This window comes from Macrotis lagotis, chromosome 1, assembly GCF_037893015.1.
Source record: "Macrotis lagotis isolate mMagLag1 chromosome 1, bilby.v1.9.chrom.fasta, whole genome shotgun sequence".
Classification (NCBI taxonomy): Eukaryota; Metazoa; Chordata; class Mammalia; order Peramelemorphia; family Peramelidae; genus Macrotis; species Macrotis lagotis.
In genome coordinates this window covers 188,864,166-188,886,451 of record NC_133658.1, presented here as the reverse complement: position 1 = coordinate 188,886,451, position 22,286 = coordinate 188,864,166, and the positions used below count along the sequence as shown (strand labels likewise).

Sequence of the window (22,286 nt, the reverse complement as noted above, 5' to 3'; positions counted from 1 at the left end):
AAAGCCAGATTTTGATGGCCTGCAAGGTCTCTTCCAGCTTTAAATCTATGGTACTATGATCCTGTGTATTAAATGCTTACTTATATGCTTGATGCTACTACCTCTGGCATGAGGGCTTGCCAAGCCCTTTTAAAGGTTGCTCATTTCCCTATGATGTTGACCTGGCATCCAACTCTTCACATGATTCCAAGAAAATGTAGCATGCAGAGTGGGCCCATTCCAGGAATCCATCTGGAAAGACAGGCTAAACCAGGTTGAGGATAACCAAAAGGCCTCAAACCCATCAGTGAATTGGGGGGTGTCCACCCCAAGCATCAGATGAGAATAATTTGTTTCAATAGTTATGAAGGCAGCTAAAAGCAACGGCTGTGGAGCTCTTAGGATTTAGCTAGGCATAAAAGATGACAAGATCATCCACTGTATCCAAGTCATTGCCAGTCATTCTGACTTTTGTTCTAACTGGACTTCAGTAACTGGAAGAATAAAGTTGATAACTTTAATATATAACTCTGCCCCACTTAAATTCAATGTTCCTCTTAGAAAATGAAGGACAAATAATAATGTATGTCTGATATCGTATTAAGTACTGGTGTCCTTAAGGACACTTACTCTAATGGGGAAGACAATTTAGCTTATTAAGTAATGTATGACCTTTTCTAAAAGTAGGGGTCATTCAGGTCATCTCATTTGTCTAGGAGAAATCTTCAGGAACTAATTTAAATGAGGGTTGGAGAGCAGACAGCATTACATTTACTGCCTCAACTCCCTTTCTTTGAAACTCTATTTTTCCAACCACTTGCAATTTGGATACCTTACCATCACCATTAAAATCAAAGTACTCTCTTTAACTATTAACTATTTCTAAGTACTAAATCTGATAGCTTTTTCCCTTCATCCTCAAACATGAAACTGAACAACTTCTTTGCACTAGATAATCTCTTCCCTGGGTTGTTTTCTTGACATTGTTCACTTCTCCTTAACTTATCTAATTGGCTGCTATGAGGGGTCTTTGTTGAATTCATATCTTAATCGTGAATGTTTCCTGAGGTTCTGTCCTAGACCCCTCTCCTCATTCAGGTGTAATTCCAACAATTCTCTCAGGGTCAATCATCATTTTCTAAACATATAACTTCCAGATCTATAATTTTTAGGACGAACCAACCTCCCTTTTGAGCTCCAGTCTCATAGTGAAGATGATGTTTGTCTTTCATTCTCAATGAAGACTATGACATCAGGAAGATGGTGCCATGACAATGTATGCGAATTGGATTTGAGTGAGGGGCCTACTGTGCTAAGTATGAAGCCTCACTTTCTCCTCTCTAGTCATCTAAGTCCAATGGTCAGATATGAATCTAGATGACTGGACAGAGCCCTGGATGTAAGGCTATCAGGGTTAAGTGATTTGCCCAAGTTCATACAGCTAGCAATCCCCATACTGCCAATTGGATTGTTGGATGTCCCTAAACAAATGTCCTATAGCTATATCAAAAGCAACATTTCCAAAGCAGAATTTATTATCTCTTTTACCTACAATGTCCCTGGACATTTAAAATATTACTAACCATATCCTACTCCTGCAGGGAGTTTACTTTCCTTTTCAAAACCTGCTTCTCTGATTGGTTTCAACTCTGGAACATCATGCCTCCCCAGAATAAGCTCATCATCTGAAATCTTAAGATTTTAGAGACTGATTCAGTTCCTCTCCTCTCTGATCAGAGACCTCCTAAGACCTCCCTTAAGAGAGAGCCTCAGACTATGTGTTGGAAGTAGGAAGGTGTAGGGTGGGGGGAGAGAGAAAATACAAGTTAAATATTGTCAGCTGCTCATTCCCCTGGCCAGGTAGCCCGCTGAAGGTTCACCTTCCTCTTTCAGTTTCCACTTGTGTTTTGTCTTCTCTCATTAGACTGTAAGCTCCTCTTGAGGAGCTTTGCCAAGTCATTAAGCCTCTGTCTGCCCCAATTTATTCAACTATAAAATGAGGATTGTATTAACTACCTCCCAGGGCTGTTGAAAGGACCAAATGAGATTATAATATTTATAATTATGCTTAACAGAGTGCCTGACACCAAGAAAGCAGTTAGTTTACTGACTGCTGACTCTCCTCACATCTTCTCCAGACTACCTTCAGTTGCCCCCACATAACCAAATAGATCCTGTTTTTCCCTTCCTCTCAATCACATATCTACTCCACTAGTGCAGACCCTCTGCACTCCTCAACAGGACTATTCCAACAGCTTTCTAATTGAATTTCTGGTCTCCATGTTAGCCCCCCCCCCTTCAATTGGTCCTAAAACACAGGTTTGACCTTGTCATTCCCTATTCAACATGATTCACTACTGTCTTTAAGAGAAAAACAGACTGCAGACCCTGGAAGATAATCCCCAGGTGCTACAGGCTCCACTTCTGGTGTGACCTTTGCTGCTTTAACAGAGGAGACCAATCCTTGAGAGTAAATGCCTAATCCAGTATCACTAATAATAGGAATGAGTAGTGAGAGGAGATGGGGACAAGGAGAATCAATAGCTCCCCCCCCCCCCCCCCCCCCGCCAGTATCTGGAAAAGAAAGGGAAAAGAGAAAAAAAAGGGAATTGTCTGAGGCAGAGGTAAAGTCAAGTGAAGAGGGTAGCAGGGACACAGACAGATCTGAAGGCAGCAAGGAAAGAACTAGAGATTGGGAGAGGCTCCAGATTAGAAATGTAAAAGGATGACTGAGGAGGAATCTGCTGGAAAAGACAGAGGGACAAGGGCACAAGAAGCTAGCTTTAAGAAGTCCACCCCCACACCCCAGTTATTAGAAGCTGGAGGAAAAAGTAGGACTTTGAGGTTAAGAGGAAGGGAGAAGCAGGAGCTCACCGTCAGTGGTCTCAATGTTCTCAGTAAAGTAAGAGGGGAGATCCTCAATTGGAAGGGTGGGGAAAGCCTGAGGAAACAAGTAATTTTTAAATACCCACTGTTTTCCATAACAGCTTTACTTATTATTGATCCTCACAACAGGAAGATGCTATGATCCCTATTTTACAACTGAAGAAACTGAAGCAGACACAGATTAAGCAATCTGACCAGGGTCAGGATGCATTGAAGGTTGAATTTAGACTCAAATCTTCCTCACTCCAGGCTTAGCACTCTGGTCACTGCACCACCTAAGCTGCCTCTTAAGATATAAAATAACTTCTGAGAGAATAAGATAAAGAATCAATTAGCAGGGATAACTAGGTGACACAATGGATAGAGCACTGTTCAGGAGGACCTGAGTTCAAATCCCACCTCAAACACTTGATATCTACTTAGCTGTGTGACCTTAGGCAAATCACTTACTACTATCACCCCCAAATTCGCCACAAAAACAAATAAAAGAAAACAGAAGAGAATCAATTAGAGACTCCCAACTGAAGTTAAGTGACTAACATAGCTAACACTGCTGTCAGGACACTGAAGGACATCCTTCAACTAAAACCAACATGAGAATAGAGGCGGAGGGAGATGAAGGTGGAAGTAATTTTGGACAAGAGTCTGGCAAGGGATAAATGGCAACAAGACAAAGAGGTGAGAGATTCAAAATAGATGACAATGTAGGACTTGAACTGGTTAACTAAGTTTAGGAAAGAAGGAAAGTGAAGGCAAAACGGGAATCAAAGCCTGAGAAAATACTGAGAAATTGAGAAACTAGAGGTCCTGATAAGGAAAAAGAATGGCTTAGGAGATCTAAGGGAGGTATTAAATGATATGAAGTTATGGTCATATAAAGGGTTGATCAAAGATGAAGAACACTTAGGAGTAATGTAAACTTCTAGAGTATGACCATCCATCCATGTGTGGTGGAAGAATAAGTTATGAAATTTGAGAAAACTACTGTTGAAATTCACTAGCATAAAGGGCAAGAACTGAGAAGAAAAGGAAAGTCAGTGAGTCAAGAGCTGAACTCCTTGAGAAGGAAAGGAAAATGAGCTGAGGACCAGGAGACAATCTGTAACAGGTGAAAAGTATAATGATGACCTTCAAATCCAACACCCTTTCTCATTAGGTATTATATAGTTGTTTTCTCATTCTAGATTACAAACTATTTGAGGGTCAGGGATGCTATCAAACATGGCATCCCACCACTTAAGTATAACTGTTGAAAAACCTGGGTGTGTATGTGGGGGGTGGGGAGAAGATGGAAAGGGAATTGCTGAAATAGTTCAGATAAAATCACATAATGCATAAATCATCATAAATTCCAAAATACCTATTAAAACTATTTGCATTTTGTAGGATGAACAAGTCAAAGTGTTTCTGGACAAAGTGAATTGCTTCCTGCTGATCCTTTCTATAATACTTATGTGAATCCTAAATTTTGCACTTAATTCTATTCTTTCTTATAACATTCAAGTTTTATTTGCATAGATATTATCTAAGAGAATTGTAATTATATTATGGTCAGGATCCCTGATTTCTACTTCTCTTTAATTATACACAGAACCTAATAAGTTCCATAAATCTTTAAACTGAAGAAGGGTTTTTGTAATCCAGTAGTTAGGTATTTTTTCAGGAAATTTCTTCTTTCTGGTTCCAAGTTATTTTTATTTTGGGGAGTTGGTTATGGTAGTTGTATGTTTATCGGGACCAATGAAAACACTGGTTAAAGGATAATTCCTTGTTAGGATCTTACAATTGTTTAAAAAAAAAAGCACTGTTACTCTGGTCCTTTAATTATAGAACTAATAATACATTTATTTATCTGCAAAGCTCCCTTAGAAAAGCCTGTGGGATGAGGGTGCTGCAAATTCCAAGGGGAGAGATTAGTAAATGTCTTGCTAAGGCACTGCTTCTAAGAAGTCAGTGTCATAGTGAGTCGTTAAAAAAGGGAGGCTCTTTGACCAGATGGTGGGGCAGTGTGGGGGGGGGGTTGTCAGTGAGAAGTGTTAGTAAGATTAAAAAAAGAAAAGAACATCAATAAAACTTTCAAAAAGAAAGATTTGATATCAATAAAAATTAATATCAAATTGAATAGTCAATGTCAAAAGAAACCCTCTCTAAGAGTTGGTCTGCAAATTAAAACCAGTAAAGAAATCTGTCTTCCAAAGTCATCAGAGGAACCAGACTATGTTCCATAATCTTCTCAGAAAAGATATGAATAAGAATATGACTAATACAAAACTGTCATTATAGTCACTCAATGTTATCATAATAATAAAGAATGGTGGCCTGCTAAAAAAAAAAAGATCCTAGACAAAGAATGTGTTTCTTTAACACTACCTGTTTCCAGGCTGTTTTCTTTAACACTATGCTGTTTCCAGGCAACCAGAATTATCCTGAGAGAACAGAAATTCAAACTATGTATGCTTGTCAACTTCTAATGAATTTTTTAAAGCTGATTTCCTCAATGGATTAAAAACCAAAAAGTTCACAATAGTAGTTCTCTTTCGTGATACAGAGTCTCTGCAAAGTAATATACTGGCATTGTAGTTTATCAATCAAGATTGTGAATTTGTTCAGTGTTTGTCAGTTCTGGAAAACCTTCTCATCAGTGAGTAAACTTATAAAAAGAGTCCCCGAGCCTGTAAAATTCCAGATCAGCATGGTCATGAAATACACATGTGTGTGCATGCAAAGGTATTCATGCAACTCCAGCTGCTCTCTTTTACAGGGTTACTATATAGAAGTTAACAAATCCAAAGCTCTCATTTTACATCTCTTATGTTTACCAAAAGAATTAACTAGAAAAAAAGGTATTCAATAAAATATTTAGAAAGGCAATTAATTTATTGTAAAGAGAACTGAACTTCAAGTCTCAAATCTGCCCATCTAGGTGGTAACAGTGGATAGAGTACCAACCCTGGAGTCAGGAGGACCTGAGTTCAAATGTGACCTTAGACACATAATTACCTAGCTGTATGACCTTCAGCAAGTCGTTTAAACCCCATTGCCTTGCAAAAACTAAAAACAAACCAAAAAAACTACCCTGTGTAAAGTATAGGACTAGCCAAGTCATAAGTTCCCTAATGTCTTCCATTTTAAAATGAGGATAATATGCTGTTTACTTCACACAATTCTAAGGAAAGCAGTTTGAAAATTGTAAAACATTATATAAAATAAATCCATCACTTACTATGTCCTAGATACAGGAGATATAAAACCAAAAGCTGAAACAGTCCCAACCTTCCAGACCTACTGCATAAAAATATAATCTTACTTGAAAAGACAAAATGTACATACACAAATGTGGGAATATAAAATAGCACTAGCACTTAAGGCAATTAGTCAGCAAACATTTATTAAGTACCAGCTTGGTAACTAGCATTGTGCAAGGAACTGGGAATACAAAATAAGTAAAACCCTATTCTCAAAGAGCTCACAATCACAAAGAGTTTACATAAACAAATATGTAAAACAAGCTACATACAAGATAAATAGGAAATAACTAAAAGAAGGAAGGGACTAGGATTAAGAGGAGTGGAAGTGAGATTTTAGTTGGAACTTAAAAACCAGTAGGCAAACATGAGGAAGGAGAACATCCTAGCCATGGGGGGATAACCAGATTAAATGCCCAGAACTAAAAGAATATCTTGTTCTGGTAACAGCAGAGTCCAGAGTCACTGGATAAAAAAAATTTGTGGGGGAGGGTAAGTAAAAGATTGGAAATAGACTATTTTATATATGATTCTGTTAAAAGTCGGGGGTGGGGTGGGGGTGGGGGGTGACAGCCTGACCTGTGCTTTAGGAAAATCACTTTAATAAAGAATGGATTTGAAGCAGGCAGACTCTCCAAACAAGAGTTAATAAGGGCCTAGACTAAGGATGTAGCAGTATCAGAGAGAAGGGCAGCATATTAGAGAGATACTACAAAAGTGAAATCAATAGATCTTGGCAAAAAATTACATTCAGGATTGCTGAGAGACAGTGAGGAGTCGAAGATGACACCTGGCTTAAAAACCCAAAGGGACAGGGAATATGGTGGTGTCTCAACAGTAAGAGGAAATATAAAATAAGGAAGGGAGGATGATCTGGGAAGAAGACAATGAGTTTAATTTTGGAAATGTTGAATTTAAAATGTTTCCTGTACTTCCTGTGCAAGATCTCAAGACAAGTAGTTGATGATGTGAAATTGGAAATTAGTAGAAAGGTTAGGACTGTACAGATATATCTGAAAATCAACAGCACAGAAAAGGTAATTAAACCTAGAGGAGATAGTGAGAACACCAAATGAAATAATATAGAAGAAGGTCCAAGATAAAATCCAATGGGACACTTATGGGTAAAGGGCCTTATACAGAAAAGAATCCAGCAAGGAGACTAAGTAGTTTTCTAACTGGTAGGAGAACCAGGAGACAGAGATATTCCAAAAAGGAGGATGAGCAACAATGTCAAAGTCTAAAGAGAGGTCAAGGAAAATGAGGATTATCTGGCAACTAAAAAGATAACTAGTAACTTTGGAGACAGCTTTTAGTAAAAGGAAAAGACTCATTTAAAAATGATGAGATGAGAGGAGGAAGGGGAGGTGAGGAGGGAAATACATTCCAAGAAAGGGAATAGTCAATTCAAAGATATGGAGAAGGGAGATAGAATACCATGTTTGAGTAAGAGAAAGAAGGTCAGTTTGGCAGGACAAAAGAACACATGCATAAGAAGCCTAAAAACAGAGTTTATGTTTGATCATGGATATAATAATAAGTTGCTGAATTTTGTTAGGACATGGCCAGACTCAGATCTGTTACAGTTTCCTAACGCCAATTTGGCAGATGTTTGGAAAAGCATTAGAAATACGCACTGGGCAGAACCAAAAGAATATTGTACACATTAATCACAACATTGTGATATGATCAGCTAAGATGGATACAGCTCCTCTCAGCAGTTCAGTAATCAAGAACAACCCTGAAAGACCTATTATGGAAAATGCCATCCATATCCAGAGGGAGGAAAAAAACAAATTCATGGAGTCTAAATGCATACTATTTTCACTTTTTTCTTTCATTCTCATGGTTTTTTCCCCCCTTTTTGTTCTAAATCCTATTTCACAATATGACTAATATGAAAACATACTAAATACAATGTACAGTTACAACTTTTATCAGACTGTGTGCCACCATGGGGGGGGGGGGGAGAAGAGAGGGTGAATAGAAAAATATGGAAATTTATAAATGAATGTTGAAATTTTTTTTAAAAAAATAAAGGAAAAAGAAATATGCTCTGGGTATATAGGAGAAGGGGAAAAGAAAATGAGGAAATAAGTATTTATAAATGTCTATTAATCACCAGTCACTGTGCTAAATGCTATTACAAATACCATTTCATTTTGAATTTCATTATAATCCTGCAAGGCAAGTGTTATCTCTATTTACAGATGAGGCAAATAGAAGATTTGCTAAGGGGTCACAGCTAAAAAGTTTCTGAGACCAGATTTGAACCCAGGTCTTCCTCATTCCAGACCCAGTGCTCTGTAGTGCCACCAGTCACCTTGAGACCAGTGAAATAAGGACTATTATTTCACCAAGGATGGGAAATATTATAACTACCATTTTTATGTCTTACAGTTCTATAAAAAGGTACAGTGGATAGAGCACTGGCCTTGGAGTGAAGAGGATGTGAGTTTGAATCCAGCCTCAGAGACCTGACACTTACTAGCTGTGTAACCTTGGGCAAGTCACTTAACCCTGACTGCCTGACAGTTGGGATCAACTCCAGTCATTCTAATTCCCAGCTGACCACTGGACTCAGATGGTTCTGGAGAAAAATGAGGCCGATGACTTTGCACAGTACCCCCATCAACTCAAATCCAATTCATGTGCTTGTCATGGCATCACCTCCAGTAATATCATGGTCTTCTTCTAGAATGAAGGACAAACATCATCATCATCATCATCATCATCATCATCAGTTCTATGATCCCAAGAAGGCATAAAAAAATGAATAAGCACTGACACTGAAAGATGAGTTGAGGGCAGAATTAATGTGGAGACTGAGATGAACTGAACTGCAGTAAATTAATTTTTCAAGGAGACCAATTTGGAACTATGCCCCAAAGGCTATAAAACTGTACACCCTTAGAGACCCAGCAATACCACTACTGGACTATATCCACAAAAAGAAAAAGAACTTACAGGTACCAGAATATTTATAGCATCTCTTTTTGTGGTATCAAAGAATAGGATATTGAGGGGATAACCATCAAATGGGAAATGGTTAAACAAGTGATAGTTTATGAATATGATAGCATATTACTAAAGTGAGCAGAACTAGGAGAACAATCTAAACAATAAGAGCAATATTGTAAGGATTACCAATTCTGAAAAACTTAACTTGGATCAACACAATGATTCACCATAATTCCAAAGGACTCATTATGTAAAATGCTATTCATATCCAAATAGAAAAGGAACTGGAGTGTTATGTCTTGACTTGGGTCAACACTACAGATTAAAGCATATTTTTCCCTTTCCTTATTTTTCTTTTCTCCCCCCCCAACAAAGCTAATTTAAATCTATGTTTTGTATGACTTCATTTGTAAAACAAGTATCATATTTCTTGCCTTCTCAATGGATAGGGGTAGGAAATGGCAGGAAAGACTTCAGAACTAAAAAGAAGAAAATTATCTTCTTTAAAAAGAAGGAATGGGGGCAGCTAGGTGGCACAGTGGATAGAACACAAGTCCTGGAATCAGGAGGACCTGAGTTCAAATCCTGCCCCAGTCACTTAATAATTATCTAGCTGTGTGACCTTGGGCAAGTCACTTAACCCCAATGCCTTGCAAAAATATAAAAAAAAGGGAATGTAAAACAAAGAAACAAAATCAATATCCATAAATTGGCAAATGACTAAACAAATTGTGGATCACTAATACAATGGAATATTGCTGTACCACAAAAAAACAATGAAATGATTATGAAGAATTCAAATACACACAGGGAAACGTATATGAATTGCTGCAAAGTGAAATAAATAGAACCAGAAAAATCTCATAAGACTATAATAATATAAATTTGGGGGAAAAAAGTCAAATCCAAATGCTATGTAGTTATAATGTCCAAGTTTATACCTGGGGGAAAAAAGATGAAAATATATAATCTTCTTTCCCTAAAGAGATCAGGGAGCCTATGCAGAATACTGCATGTTCTGTTGAAATCAGCTTATATATATTAGCTTTGATGAACTGATTATGATTAAAAATTAAAGTACTATTAAAAGAATTTTTAAATAATAATTATCGAGCATTTTTAATGATTACAACTGCTTGAGGGGGGTTGTTTTTTGTGAGGCAATGGAGTCAAATGACTTGGGCAAGTTCACAAAATCAGTATATTGTCAAGTATCCGAGAAAGAACTTGAACTCAGGTCCTTCTGACTCCAGGTTCAGTGCTCTATCTACAGCACCACCTAGCTGCCTCTTCCAAGCTTCTTTTGACACAAAATTTGATTTTTTTCCCCAAATTTTCTATTGGGGGCTACAAGTTTTAAAGAATAAAAATTGGAGGGGGTAATCCAAAACTAAGATGACGCAGTAAAGGCAGGGACTTGCCCAAGCTCTCCCCCAAATCATTCTAAATACCTTTAAATAATGACTCAAAACAGGTTGGGGAAGAATGTGGCCTGGGTCAGCGGCAGTTTCCAAATCTCTCAGGTCAGAGATTGTCAAGGACAACTTGGAAGGTCTACTGCACCAGAATGAGAGTGGAGCACAGTCCAACACAGGCCTCAGCAGACCTGACCCCAGCAGACCAGGAGCAGGCCTTGGGAGCCATTGAATCAGTAAAAGCAGCTGCACTGGAGCTCTGGGCCCATAGACGGTAAGGGGTCAGAAGGAGATAACAGTAGTCCCTTTGCTGTCAGTAAGGCAGGATTGTTGCTTGGCCCATTCTTAGATCTGGGTCCCAAGTCCAGGAAGAAGAGGGGCAAGACAACAACAGAATAGAGCAAAAGTGGGAGTTGATATATGAAGGGATAATAAAAAGACAGAATTTATGGGTGAAAGAGGAATATCCTAGGAGAAATGGAAAGAGGGAAGTAGAATGGGATAAATTATTTCACATAAAAGAGTTAAGAAAAAGTTTATGCAGTGGAGTGGAAATGAAGGGAGTGAGAGAGTTTACTCTCAGTAGAATTGACTCAAAAGAGGGAGGAACATACACACTCAATTGGATATAGAAATCTCTTACCCTACAGAAAAGTAGGAGGGGAAGGGGATGGTAGAAAGTGGCAGAGAGATGTAAGGGAGGACAGACTGAGAAGAGGTAGTCAGAAGAAAAAGCACTTGTGAGGAAGTACAGGGTGAAAAAAGAGAGAATAGAATAAACAGCAATGGGGGAATAGGGTGGTGGGAAATATACAGGGGAAAAATATTGAAACAAATTTTTCTGATGAAGGACTCATTTCTCAAACAGAAAACTTAGTCAAAGTTGTAAAAAAAATAAAAGCAATTCCCTGATAGATGGATGATCTAAAGATATGAACAGTTTTCAGATGAGGTTATCAATGCTATCTGTTTTTAAAAATATGCTCTCTACTGTTTGGAAAAATGCAAAGTAGAACAATCTGAGGTACTACCTTATTCATATTGCATTGGCTAATAAGAAAGAAATGGAAAATGTTGGAGGGAATATAGAGAAAATGAGATGTTGGTGTACTGTTAGAAGAATAATGAAATGATTCAACCACTTTGTAAAGCAATTTGAAACTATGCCAAAGGGCTATAAAACCATGCATGCACTTTTAGGCAGTGCCACCATTAGGTCCATATTCTAGAAGAGATGAACAACAGGAAGGAAAAGGAACCATATGTATAAGGCCATTTATAGTAGTTCTTTTTTGGTGGCAAGGAACTGGAAATTGAGGGGATGCCTTTCAGTTGGGGAAATGGTTGAACTAATTGTGGTATGTGATTATGATGTAATGCTATTTTGGTATAAAAAAATGATGGGCAAGATGCTCCCAATAAAACCTTGGAAGCTAGATTGCAATGGGAAATTAACTAAATACAAAGTAACAGCAATATTGTTGAAATATTGAGCAATATTGAGAAAACTCAATGATTTGAGTTTTCTCAGCACTTCTATGATCCAAGACAACTCTGAAGGACTTAAGATAAAGAATGCTATCCATTTGAAGAGAGCTAATGGTGTCTGAATACAGTTTTGAAGTACAGTTTTTTTCTTTATTTTTCTTGAGGTTTTTCTTTTTTGGGGGGAAGTAGAGTCTATGTTTTCTTTCACAATATGACAAATATTGAAAAATTTTGCATGACTACACATTTTTAAATATATCAAGTAACTTGCTTTCTCAATGAGGAGGTATGGGTGGGAAGAAGGGAGAGAATTCAAAATTCAAAGTTTAAAACAATGAATGTGTGTGTGTGTGTGTGTGTGTGTGTGTGTGTGTGTGTGTATGTACACGCATATAACCAGGGAAAAATAATATATACACACATACGAGAGAACAAAAACAAAAAATAAAAATAGTAGATAATCCAAAGGAAATTGGAAAGATATATCTGCTGAATTCAAGTACATTTCTTATTACAGTGGAATCTGGCATATAAGAATAAGAAATAGGGGGTAGCTAGGTAGCACAGTGAATAGAGCACTGGCCCTGAAATTGGGAGGACCTGAGTTCAAATCCAGCCTCAGACACTTAAGAATTATCTAGTTGTGTGAATTTGGGCAAGTCACTTAACCCCATGGCCTTAAATATAAATTTTTTTAGAAGAATATGAAATATCTTATGATAAGAAATGAGTCAGCTAGGTAGCTATGACAAATTATTGCAGAATAGCTTGAATGGTACAATGGATCTCAGGCAATATTTAAAGACCTAAAAAAGTGGCATCTAACATGTTGAAAAACTCCATGGAAGAAGAGTTGAAAAGCATAAAAAGATATGAAATGGTGGCCATCTCTACCACTGCAGGAAATGTCTACTTAATGTACTTAAGCACATAAAATAATCAATTTTCTAAAGGTTTAAAATTTACAGACCTATTTGTCAGTGTTTTTAAATGCATAAAAATAAATTATTTAAAATTATAAATGAAACTAGTTACCAAAATATTTGAAAACAAAAAAGTTTAAAAATCATTGTCCTACAGCATGAATAAAAATCCAAAGGAACTGAAATTCCACAATACAAAAATGACTTGCAATCAAAAAACAGTAATTCAAGAAAGAACCAGGAAAAGAATTTCTAAAGTAACACAATTTATCTTAAAAGTACATTATCACTGTGAAAATTCTCATTTTAAAGAACAGATGCCCCGTGGATAGAGCACCATTTCTGGAGTCAAGAGGACCTGAATTCAAATCCAGTCTCAGACACTTAATACTGTTTGTCCTTCATTCTTGAAGAAGACCATGACTTCAGGTAGGTGATGCCTTGACAAGCACATGAATTGGATTTAAGCCTCATTTTCTCCTCCAGGGCCATCTGGATACAATGACCAGATATGAATCAAAACAACTGGAGATGGCCCTGGATGTAACAGGGTTAAGTAACTTGCCCAAGGTCACACAACTAGTAAGTGGCAAAATGTCTGAAGCCGGATTTGAACTCCAGTCCTCCTGACTACAAGGCCAGTGCTCTATCCACTGTGGCCACCTAGCTGTCCTCAGACACTTAATACTTATTTAGCTGTGTGACCTAGGGCAAGTCACTTAACCCCACTGCCTTGCAAAAACAAGAAATAAATAACAACAGATATTATCCTAGCATTTGATCATCATACAAGAGGTCTAAAAATTGAAATAAGAAAAAAATTGTTTGGCTATGTATCCCCCCCTTCCTGCTGTCATCTTTGAAAACATCATTGTTTTTCTGACCCTGGATTTCCTACCTACAGGAGTTTCCATTCTTATACCAAAATCCCTGACCTAAAACTGTCTTGCTTATTATTACTACCATCAAAGAAAGTGAGATTCAGAAGGTTCTTGGCAACCAGGGCTTCTAGTACACAAACTTGAATTCAACTACCCTGTGGTCTGAGAATTGATTCAATTTTAATGTAACTGTTTTTAATGGGAAAAAGACATTTTGGTAAACTGGAATCTGTCCTACTACAATAAAAAAATCAATTATGAACCCTGTATAATTTTATATAGTACTGATTCATGTCTTTGGCAACCAGCTGTCAACTACAAATCATCTGTCAAAAAATTAAGATGATTATTTTTAGTCTTTATACCGTTGAAAAGTCCTCTAAGACTTGCCGATCCTTTTCAGTACTTTCCATATATCTCCAATCTGGCTGGTACAGGTAGGAGTGAAAATTTTTCAACAGAGGGACCTTTTTATCCATGCTAATTGACATGTCATCTTCCACAGTGTCCAGAGCTCGAAGAATCAGGTAAAATATGCACACAGCATTGCTGGGGAAAAAAAAAAGAAGAAATATTTATGTCTCAAGGCACTTTCTGAATAAATTCGTATACTAGTGAATTCTACAAATTACAAAATATTTCAATGGCATGTCATATATAATATTAACCCCATCATTTAAAACAGTAAATTAATTTATTCAAAAATAAAACAATAGGAAAGCTAAAATAGCCAAGCTTTTCTCACACACAATTATTCCTTATTCTATTTTTATATGATACTTCTTATATACACACAGGCAGTTTATTCAAAATAATTTCACAGACAGAACTAGACCATGAGAAACTGTTGAGTGGACAAAAAAACAAAACAAAAATCCTTGAAGCAAATATTTCTGAAAAAAAATGTATAAAGGATTGACACAAATTCATTTAAGAACTAGAATCATTCCTCAATAGATAAGTACTCAAAGATTATAAACAGTTTTCAACCAAAGAAATAACAGTGATTAAAAATATGAAAAATATACTGCAAATCATTAAAAATGTGCTATGTTATAAGAAATGATGAGAACAAGCATGATGAATACAGAGAAATATGGAAAAGACTTACACGAACAAATTTAAAGTGAAATAAGCAGAGCCAGGAAATATACACAATGACTACCAAAATGACAATCATGCAAATGGGAAAAAGCAATCATCACAAACAAAATGGATGGATTCTACCATATGATAGAAATGCTACAAAGCACCATTCAGTTGCCACTAATAAGAAATTCACTTGTTTTTATAAATCCAAATGAGGGCAATGGAGAGAAAGACTTAGCAGGTTTGTTTATAATTATTCTAAAGTTGTATAGAAACTTTTCACAAAAATATTTTTGACTCCATTAATGCTTTATGTCCTTGCATTCATATTCAAAATTTGTACATAATGAAAATGGAAAAAAAACAATACTTGATTTCTACCCACTATTTTGACCATTCACAATCATATGCTTAGGAACCTTTTGACTTCATTGGGAAAAATACCTAATGCTCAAAACTACCAATAATATAAAGGTTTTTCTTCTTTATTTCTGTTTTGAGAAGAAAGAAAATTTCTACAAAGGGGAGTTTAAGTGCATTCTCCACATATGCAGCATGCTGGCTATCTCTTGGCATGACTGTGTTGCTTGGTTTGGAAAGCAAATAGGTTGGTCTAATAGGTTTCACTTGTATCCCACGGTGCATGCCCTGTGTCGATGGTGTGCAGAGTTGTTCACCAATATAGAAGAAGATAAACCAAGAGACTCTTAGCAGCATCCACACCTTCACCATTAAGTTTTCTTTCCTATTAAATCAGACCATGGTGTGGAATGGTTCTGGAAAAGGCAAATGAGAAAGATGTCTTGCATAGCATACATACCCCTCACTATAATAAATATAGCATAATGCAAGTCATTCCACCATTTATTTGGTGGAGTGGTCCTTTTCGATACTGAAAAATTATATTAATTTAACAGCTGCACTCTGGAAGTACAGATTTATTTTGAAATCCTAAGCAATTTTCTGCAAGAAATTCTTGAAGGGAAGTATATTAATCTTAAGTCACTGGGGCTTCTGATAATAAGTGATTCCAAAGATTTCAAAGAAAGTCACAGCACCCAGTATGTAGTGATGGGGGTTCCTTTACCCCTCCAGTAGAGACTCAGAGAATTTATCAGTGATTTGCTTGCTTTCCTGAAACTTCTTATGCATCCCACCCCTCATACCTTTGGGCTTTCAATGAAGGGGAAGAATTCCCAAGATAGAGGAAGGGAGAACATTTCAGGAATAAGAATGAGAACAAACAGGTTATCAAGGTGAGGAAGTACTAGGTGTCTGGAGGAGGGATGGAATAATCCTGGTTTGATAATATAAAGAAAACTAAAGCAGAGTACTATAAAATAAGACTGGCTATTAAGTATATGGAAAACATGGTAAAAGCTGTATTAACTAACAAAGTGAAATAAACAGAATCAGGAAAATAATTTTTAACATGACTAAATGGAAAGAACAACAAAATTTTCAAGGGCTTTATTTTATATCCATCAAGCATGTTCAGAAAAAGATATAGGAAAATGGCTATGTGTCCTATCTCCAAAAGTGAACATCATTGTGGGGAGAGGGAGGAACCTTGAAAGTATTTTCAGATTAAATTGTTGCCTTAGTTTTAGCTATTACTCTCTTCCCCTTTTTTATTCTTTGTTATAAAAGATTCTTCTCTGGGGAAAAGATAGGATATTATGGTAATGAGGATAATGGTAAAACAAAATATATCAATATTTTTAAAGAGAGAAGCAAAAGAAAATGAAAATAAGTAAACAAAAAGGAAATGTCTGTAAAAGTAGGAGGTGGCAAGTAGGTGGTGCAGTCTATAGAGCATGGCCCTGGAATCAGGAGGACCTGAGTTCAAATCCAACCCCAGGCACTTAATAATTAATTACCTAGCTGTGTAACCTCTGGCAAGTCACTTAAGCCCATTGCCTTGCAAAAACTAAAAAAAAAAAAAAGTTCCTAAAAGTAGGAGGCCAGATCCAAAGGGACTGACTAACAAAGGAGTAAACATTTTACTTAGTAATGGAGATGCTTTGAGCAAAAGAATATCAAAATTAAAATAGATGCAAAAGGAAAGTAAATGCATAAAGGAATGGTTGGAAATAGAAAAAGATAAGTGGAAATATCTTTTAGGAGACTACTGATTGAATCAAGTATTCACTAATGTTCAGTTTTGAAAAATTGGTATGGTAGTTATGAACAACTTTCAGTTAGCAAAAATATTAATTTAAAATGTAAACTTTAATATGGGGACTGTTCTTTCTTCCTTTTTTGCAACCTTAGTATAGACAAAGTGCTCTAACACATTTTAGGTTAAAAAAAAGAGAAAGAATTTGATATAATTTTCAAACATATGTTACTACTAAAGAAATATACTCAAAGACAAAGAAGATCCTCATCCCCACCCCAGGAAAAAACAAAACCTTCAAATGTGAACTTCCTTCTTTACAAGCTGTGTCAATACTATATGTTAACAATCAGATTACAGAGAAAAATTTCAAATTAAACAAAAAGATAAATACACTTTGGATGTCACATAGTCAAGGTCATGAGTGCTTTCTGGATCACACCCCCACCTTTACATGCAATAATGCCCTCTGATCACCACATGAAAATTAAAGGTTCACCTAAAATTTTCTTTACAATTAACTACATCTATACTAGTTTTCCTTACTCATGTGTTTTGATTCTAACAGATTAACAGGCTGTCCTCACTATTCCCCCCAAGAATTAGTTCTATTAATTCAAAAACATATACACACACACACACACACACACACATATATATATATGGTTTGTGTATGAAATGTTACAAATACTTTTCAGTCAAGAAAATGAGGTATTGTTTTTAAAAAAAATCCTTAACAAAATCCTGCAGGAATAAAATGGCCACTGACCCCTAAAAGTGAAACATGCCAGTCCCCTTTTCAAACTTCAATAAATGTCAAGGTGCCTCGAGGGGCATTTCCATTAAAAATGTGAACAATTCAATTCTGGACACTTTTAGATGGGTTGCAAAACAACCTAAACCAGACACATTATGGAAAAGAAGGCATACTGGGCTGTATTCAAGTCAACTCTTGGGAACAACCTCAGGTCCACTTCACACAAATCAGATGAGCCAACTCCCCCTCTCCCCGGGGGATCTCCTTCCAGGAAGGAGGGCAGAGTAGCAGATGACAGTACTCACCGCAGCTCACTGTCCAGGGCCTGGATGACTGCTGCAAAACTGCGGCTGGTCTGGTTCAAGTACTTGTAACAAGTTTTCAGGCCATCGCTGAGGGTGTCCTGTGGACCGAGAAGACAGGTGGAGGTGGAGGTGGAAGTAGAGGAGGCCCGGGGCTGGGGGAGACGAGGGAGGGGAGGGGGCCAGTAGCAGGCACCCTCTCCCCTGCACCACTCCCTAGCAGTCCAGGGGCAGAAGGCAAAGACACCACAGCGCGGGGAGCTCCCGACCCCTATCCCGGAGGCCCTGGGTGCAGCTGCAGGAGTCAGCCCCAGAGTGAGCTTGAAAAGGGCCCCGGCCTTGGTGCAGCAGGCAGCAGCCATGGGAGGCTGGGCTCAGCACTTCATGGCCCGAGGGAGAAAATCCACAGCCCGAGTAGGGAGGTATCGACCTCCCAGACCCAAAACAAATACGCACTCCCCAGTTTCTCTAGAAAAACAGCCTGAGGGCCTGAGACTCCCACTTCCACTCCATGCTCCGCCCCCCCATAAGGAATAACAAATGCCCACTTCCTTAACCCCTTCAAACCCATGAGGGACCCAGCACTCCTAGATCCTTTTAACTTTGAACTTTAATATTGTTACCTTCTTAATTGAGGTTCACAGATTTAAAAGAGCCAGACAGCTCCTTAGAGACAGTTATCTAGTCCAACCTCCTCTACATAAGAGCAAACTGAGAACCCAGGTAGGTACGTGAGTTTTTGTCACACATTTAAACCCAGGTCCCAAGACTTCAAAACAAGCGTTAATTTTATGAATGCTGTCATTCTCAAAAAGTTTAGTATTTATTGAAAAATTAAAATACTTCCATTTCCTGAAACTATAGCTACTAACTACAGTTGCTACTACCCACAAAATAAGAATTGAAATCACTGGAAAGCTGGATATTCCTGTTACAGAACCTGGCTATCTTCCCTTGTTGACTTACAATGTGGGCTGGTCTTTTAGTTGAGTTGTAGCTCACTAGACTATTTACCCTTCCTAAACAAGAAATAAGGGACAGCTAGGTGGCACAGGGCAGAGTGTTAGGCTCAAAGTTGGGAAAATTCATCTTCCTCAGTTCAAATCAGACACTTTCTAGCAGTGTTGCCTTGGGGAAATCACTTAACCCTGGTTTGACAGCTTCCTCATTTCTTAAATGAGCTGAAGGAATGTCTAGCCACTCCAGTACCTTTGCCAAAAAAACCCCAAATGGTTTCACTAACAATCAGACACAACCAAACAACAAAAACAAAAGAATAATGGAAAACTGTACAAAGGAAAAATAATTTTCTAACAATTTTTCTGATGTAATTATAATGGAAATCATATGAGCTTTTCAAATCAACTCTCCTAACTGCTCAACCAAAATGTTTTCCAAACAAAAATTAAAACTGATATACACACACACATATATGTATGTGTACATATACATATATTTACTTTAGACTTAACCTATTGAAAAAAATTACAGGAATTTTTCCAATTTATATCAAAGGCTCAAAAAAGAATGAATATAAACCATATGTATGTTAATGAAATTTGTTTCATTTGAAAAATTAGCTTTCCTATTAACAAATTAACAATCCACTTGATTTTTATTTTAATAGTAAATTCACCTATTTCTTAACTATATCTAATTATAATCACTTGGCTTCAGAGCATGAATAGCCAAAAAACACTTTCTTATAGGCTGTATTTTTCCTTATACTATACTATATTTCCTCATACTATTATTATATAGTATATGAATCTCCAGATCTAGGGACAGAATTTATTTCTCTCATTATATCTTTTACTCCTATTCTTTCTCCCCCTTATTTTAGTATAGGAATTAAGAAATGGGTTCTTAGTTTAGAGATATAAAAAAAAACTGATAGCCAGAGAGGCTATGGCAATGTTAGAGATCACACAGATAGCAAATCACTAAATTAGAATTTGTACCCAAGTCAAGACTTCACATCCATTGTCCATTCAGCTACATGGAATGGATTTCATCTTGTCTATAATGTTTTATTCAAAGAACATGGATGTGATGATTTCAAAACACCAATTGAAATAATGCTGACAATAACTTAACAAAAGCTGTAAGTTATTTGGGAATGTAATCTACCAAGATTTATATAGGAGCTATGTGAATCCCATTATAAAATATTCTTTGCATAAATACAGACCTAAATAATTGGGAAAATATTAATTATGGATTTGGACATAAAAACATACTATAAGTCAATTAGGAAACAAGGAATAGCTTCCCTGTCAGATCTGGATAATTTTGATTACATTAATTTAAAAAGGTTTTGCACAAACAAAACCACTGCAACCAAGATTAAAAGGAATGTAGTAAACTGGAAAACAATTTTTACAACAACTAATGTTTCTAACAAAAGACTCACTTCTAAAACATAGAGAATTTATATAAAAAGAAATCATTCCCCAATTGATAAATGGTCAAAGGATATAGAAAGACAATTCTCAAAGAAATCAAAGCTATTTATAATCATATAAAAATTGCTCTAAATCATTGACTAGAGAATTGCAAATTACAGTATCTCTGAGGTTCCACCTTACATCTCTCAGACTGACCAATATGATTAGAAAGGATAATGATTAATGTTGGAGAGGATATGGGAAATCTGGCACACTAATATAATGTTGGTGGAGCTGTGAAATGATCCAGCTTTTCTAGAGAGCCATAAAAATATGCATACCCTTTGATCCAGCAATACCACCAGTGAATCTGTATCCTGAAGAGATTATGAAAAAGGGTAAAGATATCACTTGTACAAAAATGTTCACAGCAGCCCTATTTGTAGTGGCTAAGAATTGGAAATTGAAGGGATGCCCATCAAATAGGGAATGGCTGAACAAACTGTGGTATATGAATGTACTGAAATACTATTTTATTCTGTAAGAAATCATGAGGGATGGAATTTCAGAAAAGCCTGGAAAGACTTGCATGAATTGATGTTGAATGAAATGAGCAGAACCAGAAGAACATTATATACACATGTGGGGTGACAGATCAACTATGATGAACTTTGTTCATTTCAGCAGCACAATAATCAAGGACAAATTTAAGGGACTTGTGATAGATGGTATCATCCTTATCCAGAGAAGGAACTGTGGAGTTTAAATGAAGACCAGTTTAATATCTTCAATTTTTAAAAGTGGTATTATGGGAAAGCCTGAGAGCAGGAATAGCCTGATCAGTTGTGGGACTAGAGCCTGGTCCGACTGGCTGCCAGGGCATGGGCCAACTGGGGAGCAAAGACATTGGTTGTGGCACTGATGGTCTGGAACTTACTGGCAGGGCTGGAGGGTAAGTTCCAGTGTGGAAGAGTTGCAGACAATGATCCCTGGGCTTCTCTGCTCTGGAGGAACTCAGTTCATACCTTCATTTCAGCTGAAGCTTCTTCCCAGAACAAACACAACTATAGCCCACCTCCACCCGAGGCTCAGGTGTGAGCAGCAGAGCTCAGTCAGCTGTGAATAGGGAGAGCAATGACCTTGCCCTAGGGCAAATCCCACCATTGTTCAAAGATAAAAGTATTCTGCAGCTTCAATTACCACCACCCCCAGGCAAAGGGAGAAGGCCCAAATCAAGGTCACAGACACTCCAGAGAGAGCAACTTGCACCACCTACTGGCCAGCCCACTTGGAGTTACTAAACCCAATGAGTAAAGCCTCTAGTGAACTCAACACTAAAGCTCTTTGAACCAGCCCCTCCCCAACATAAAATGAAGACAGGCCAGTGGAAAGGAGGGTCCATAGAAAAATTTCTAAAAGGAAAAGACCTTAAACCTCTGAGGAGAATAAGATCTGGTCTGAAGCAGAGAAAGACTTCCTTGAAGAAATCAGGAAGTAGTTTAAAAATCAATTGGAAAATTTGGGATAGAAAATTAACACCTTGCAACAAGAAAGCAAATCCTTGGAAAATACAAATGGACAAATGCAAAAAGAAAATAATTCTCTCAAAACTTCAATTGGGACTTCCAGCCAAGAAGGCGGAGAGAAGACAGGCACAGTTCTAAAGTCTCCTGATCTCTTTCCCATCTATCACATGAAACAAACCTCTTAAAAGAAATCCGAGCCAGGAAACCCAGAAAGAAAAGCCAGGAAAGGAAAATCTACCTCAGGATTTGTCTCCCACAGCAGCCTTGGCTGAGTACCGGCAGGTGAGTCTGGGCTCCGAGGGAAGATCAGCCCGGGATCAGCCAGATC

General features: G+C 37.3%; 1 protein-coding gene across 3 annotated transcripts in view; it reads right to left on the bottom strand.

Annotated features, from left to right (window-relative positions):
* FDFT1 (farnesyl-diphosphate farnesyltransferase 1) overlaps nucleotides 1–22,286 on the bottom strand; it is a 61,652-nt gene that overhangs the window by 26,062 nt on the left and 13,304 nt on the right. For 2 of the 3 annotated variants that reach the window (XM_074209516.1, XM_074209517.1), the window contains exons 2-3: nucleotides 18,049–18,146; nucleotides 14,144–14,327 (exon numbers count right to left, since the gene is read on the bottom strand). In XM_074209516.1, the coding sequence (XP_074065617.1) occupies nucleotides 14,144–14,327; nucleotides 18,049–18,146 (282 nt within the window). Of the gene's footprint in view, nucleotides 1–14,143; nucleotides 14,328–18,048; nucleotides 18,621–22,286 lie in introns of those variants that run through there. The other variant, XM_074209515.1, reaches the window with a different exon arrangement.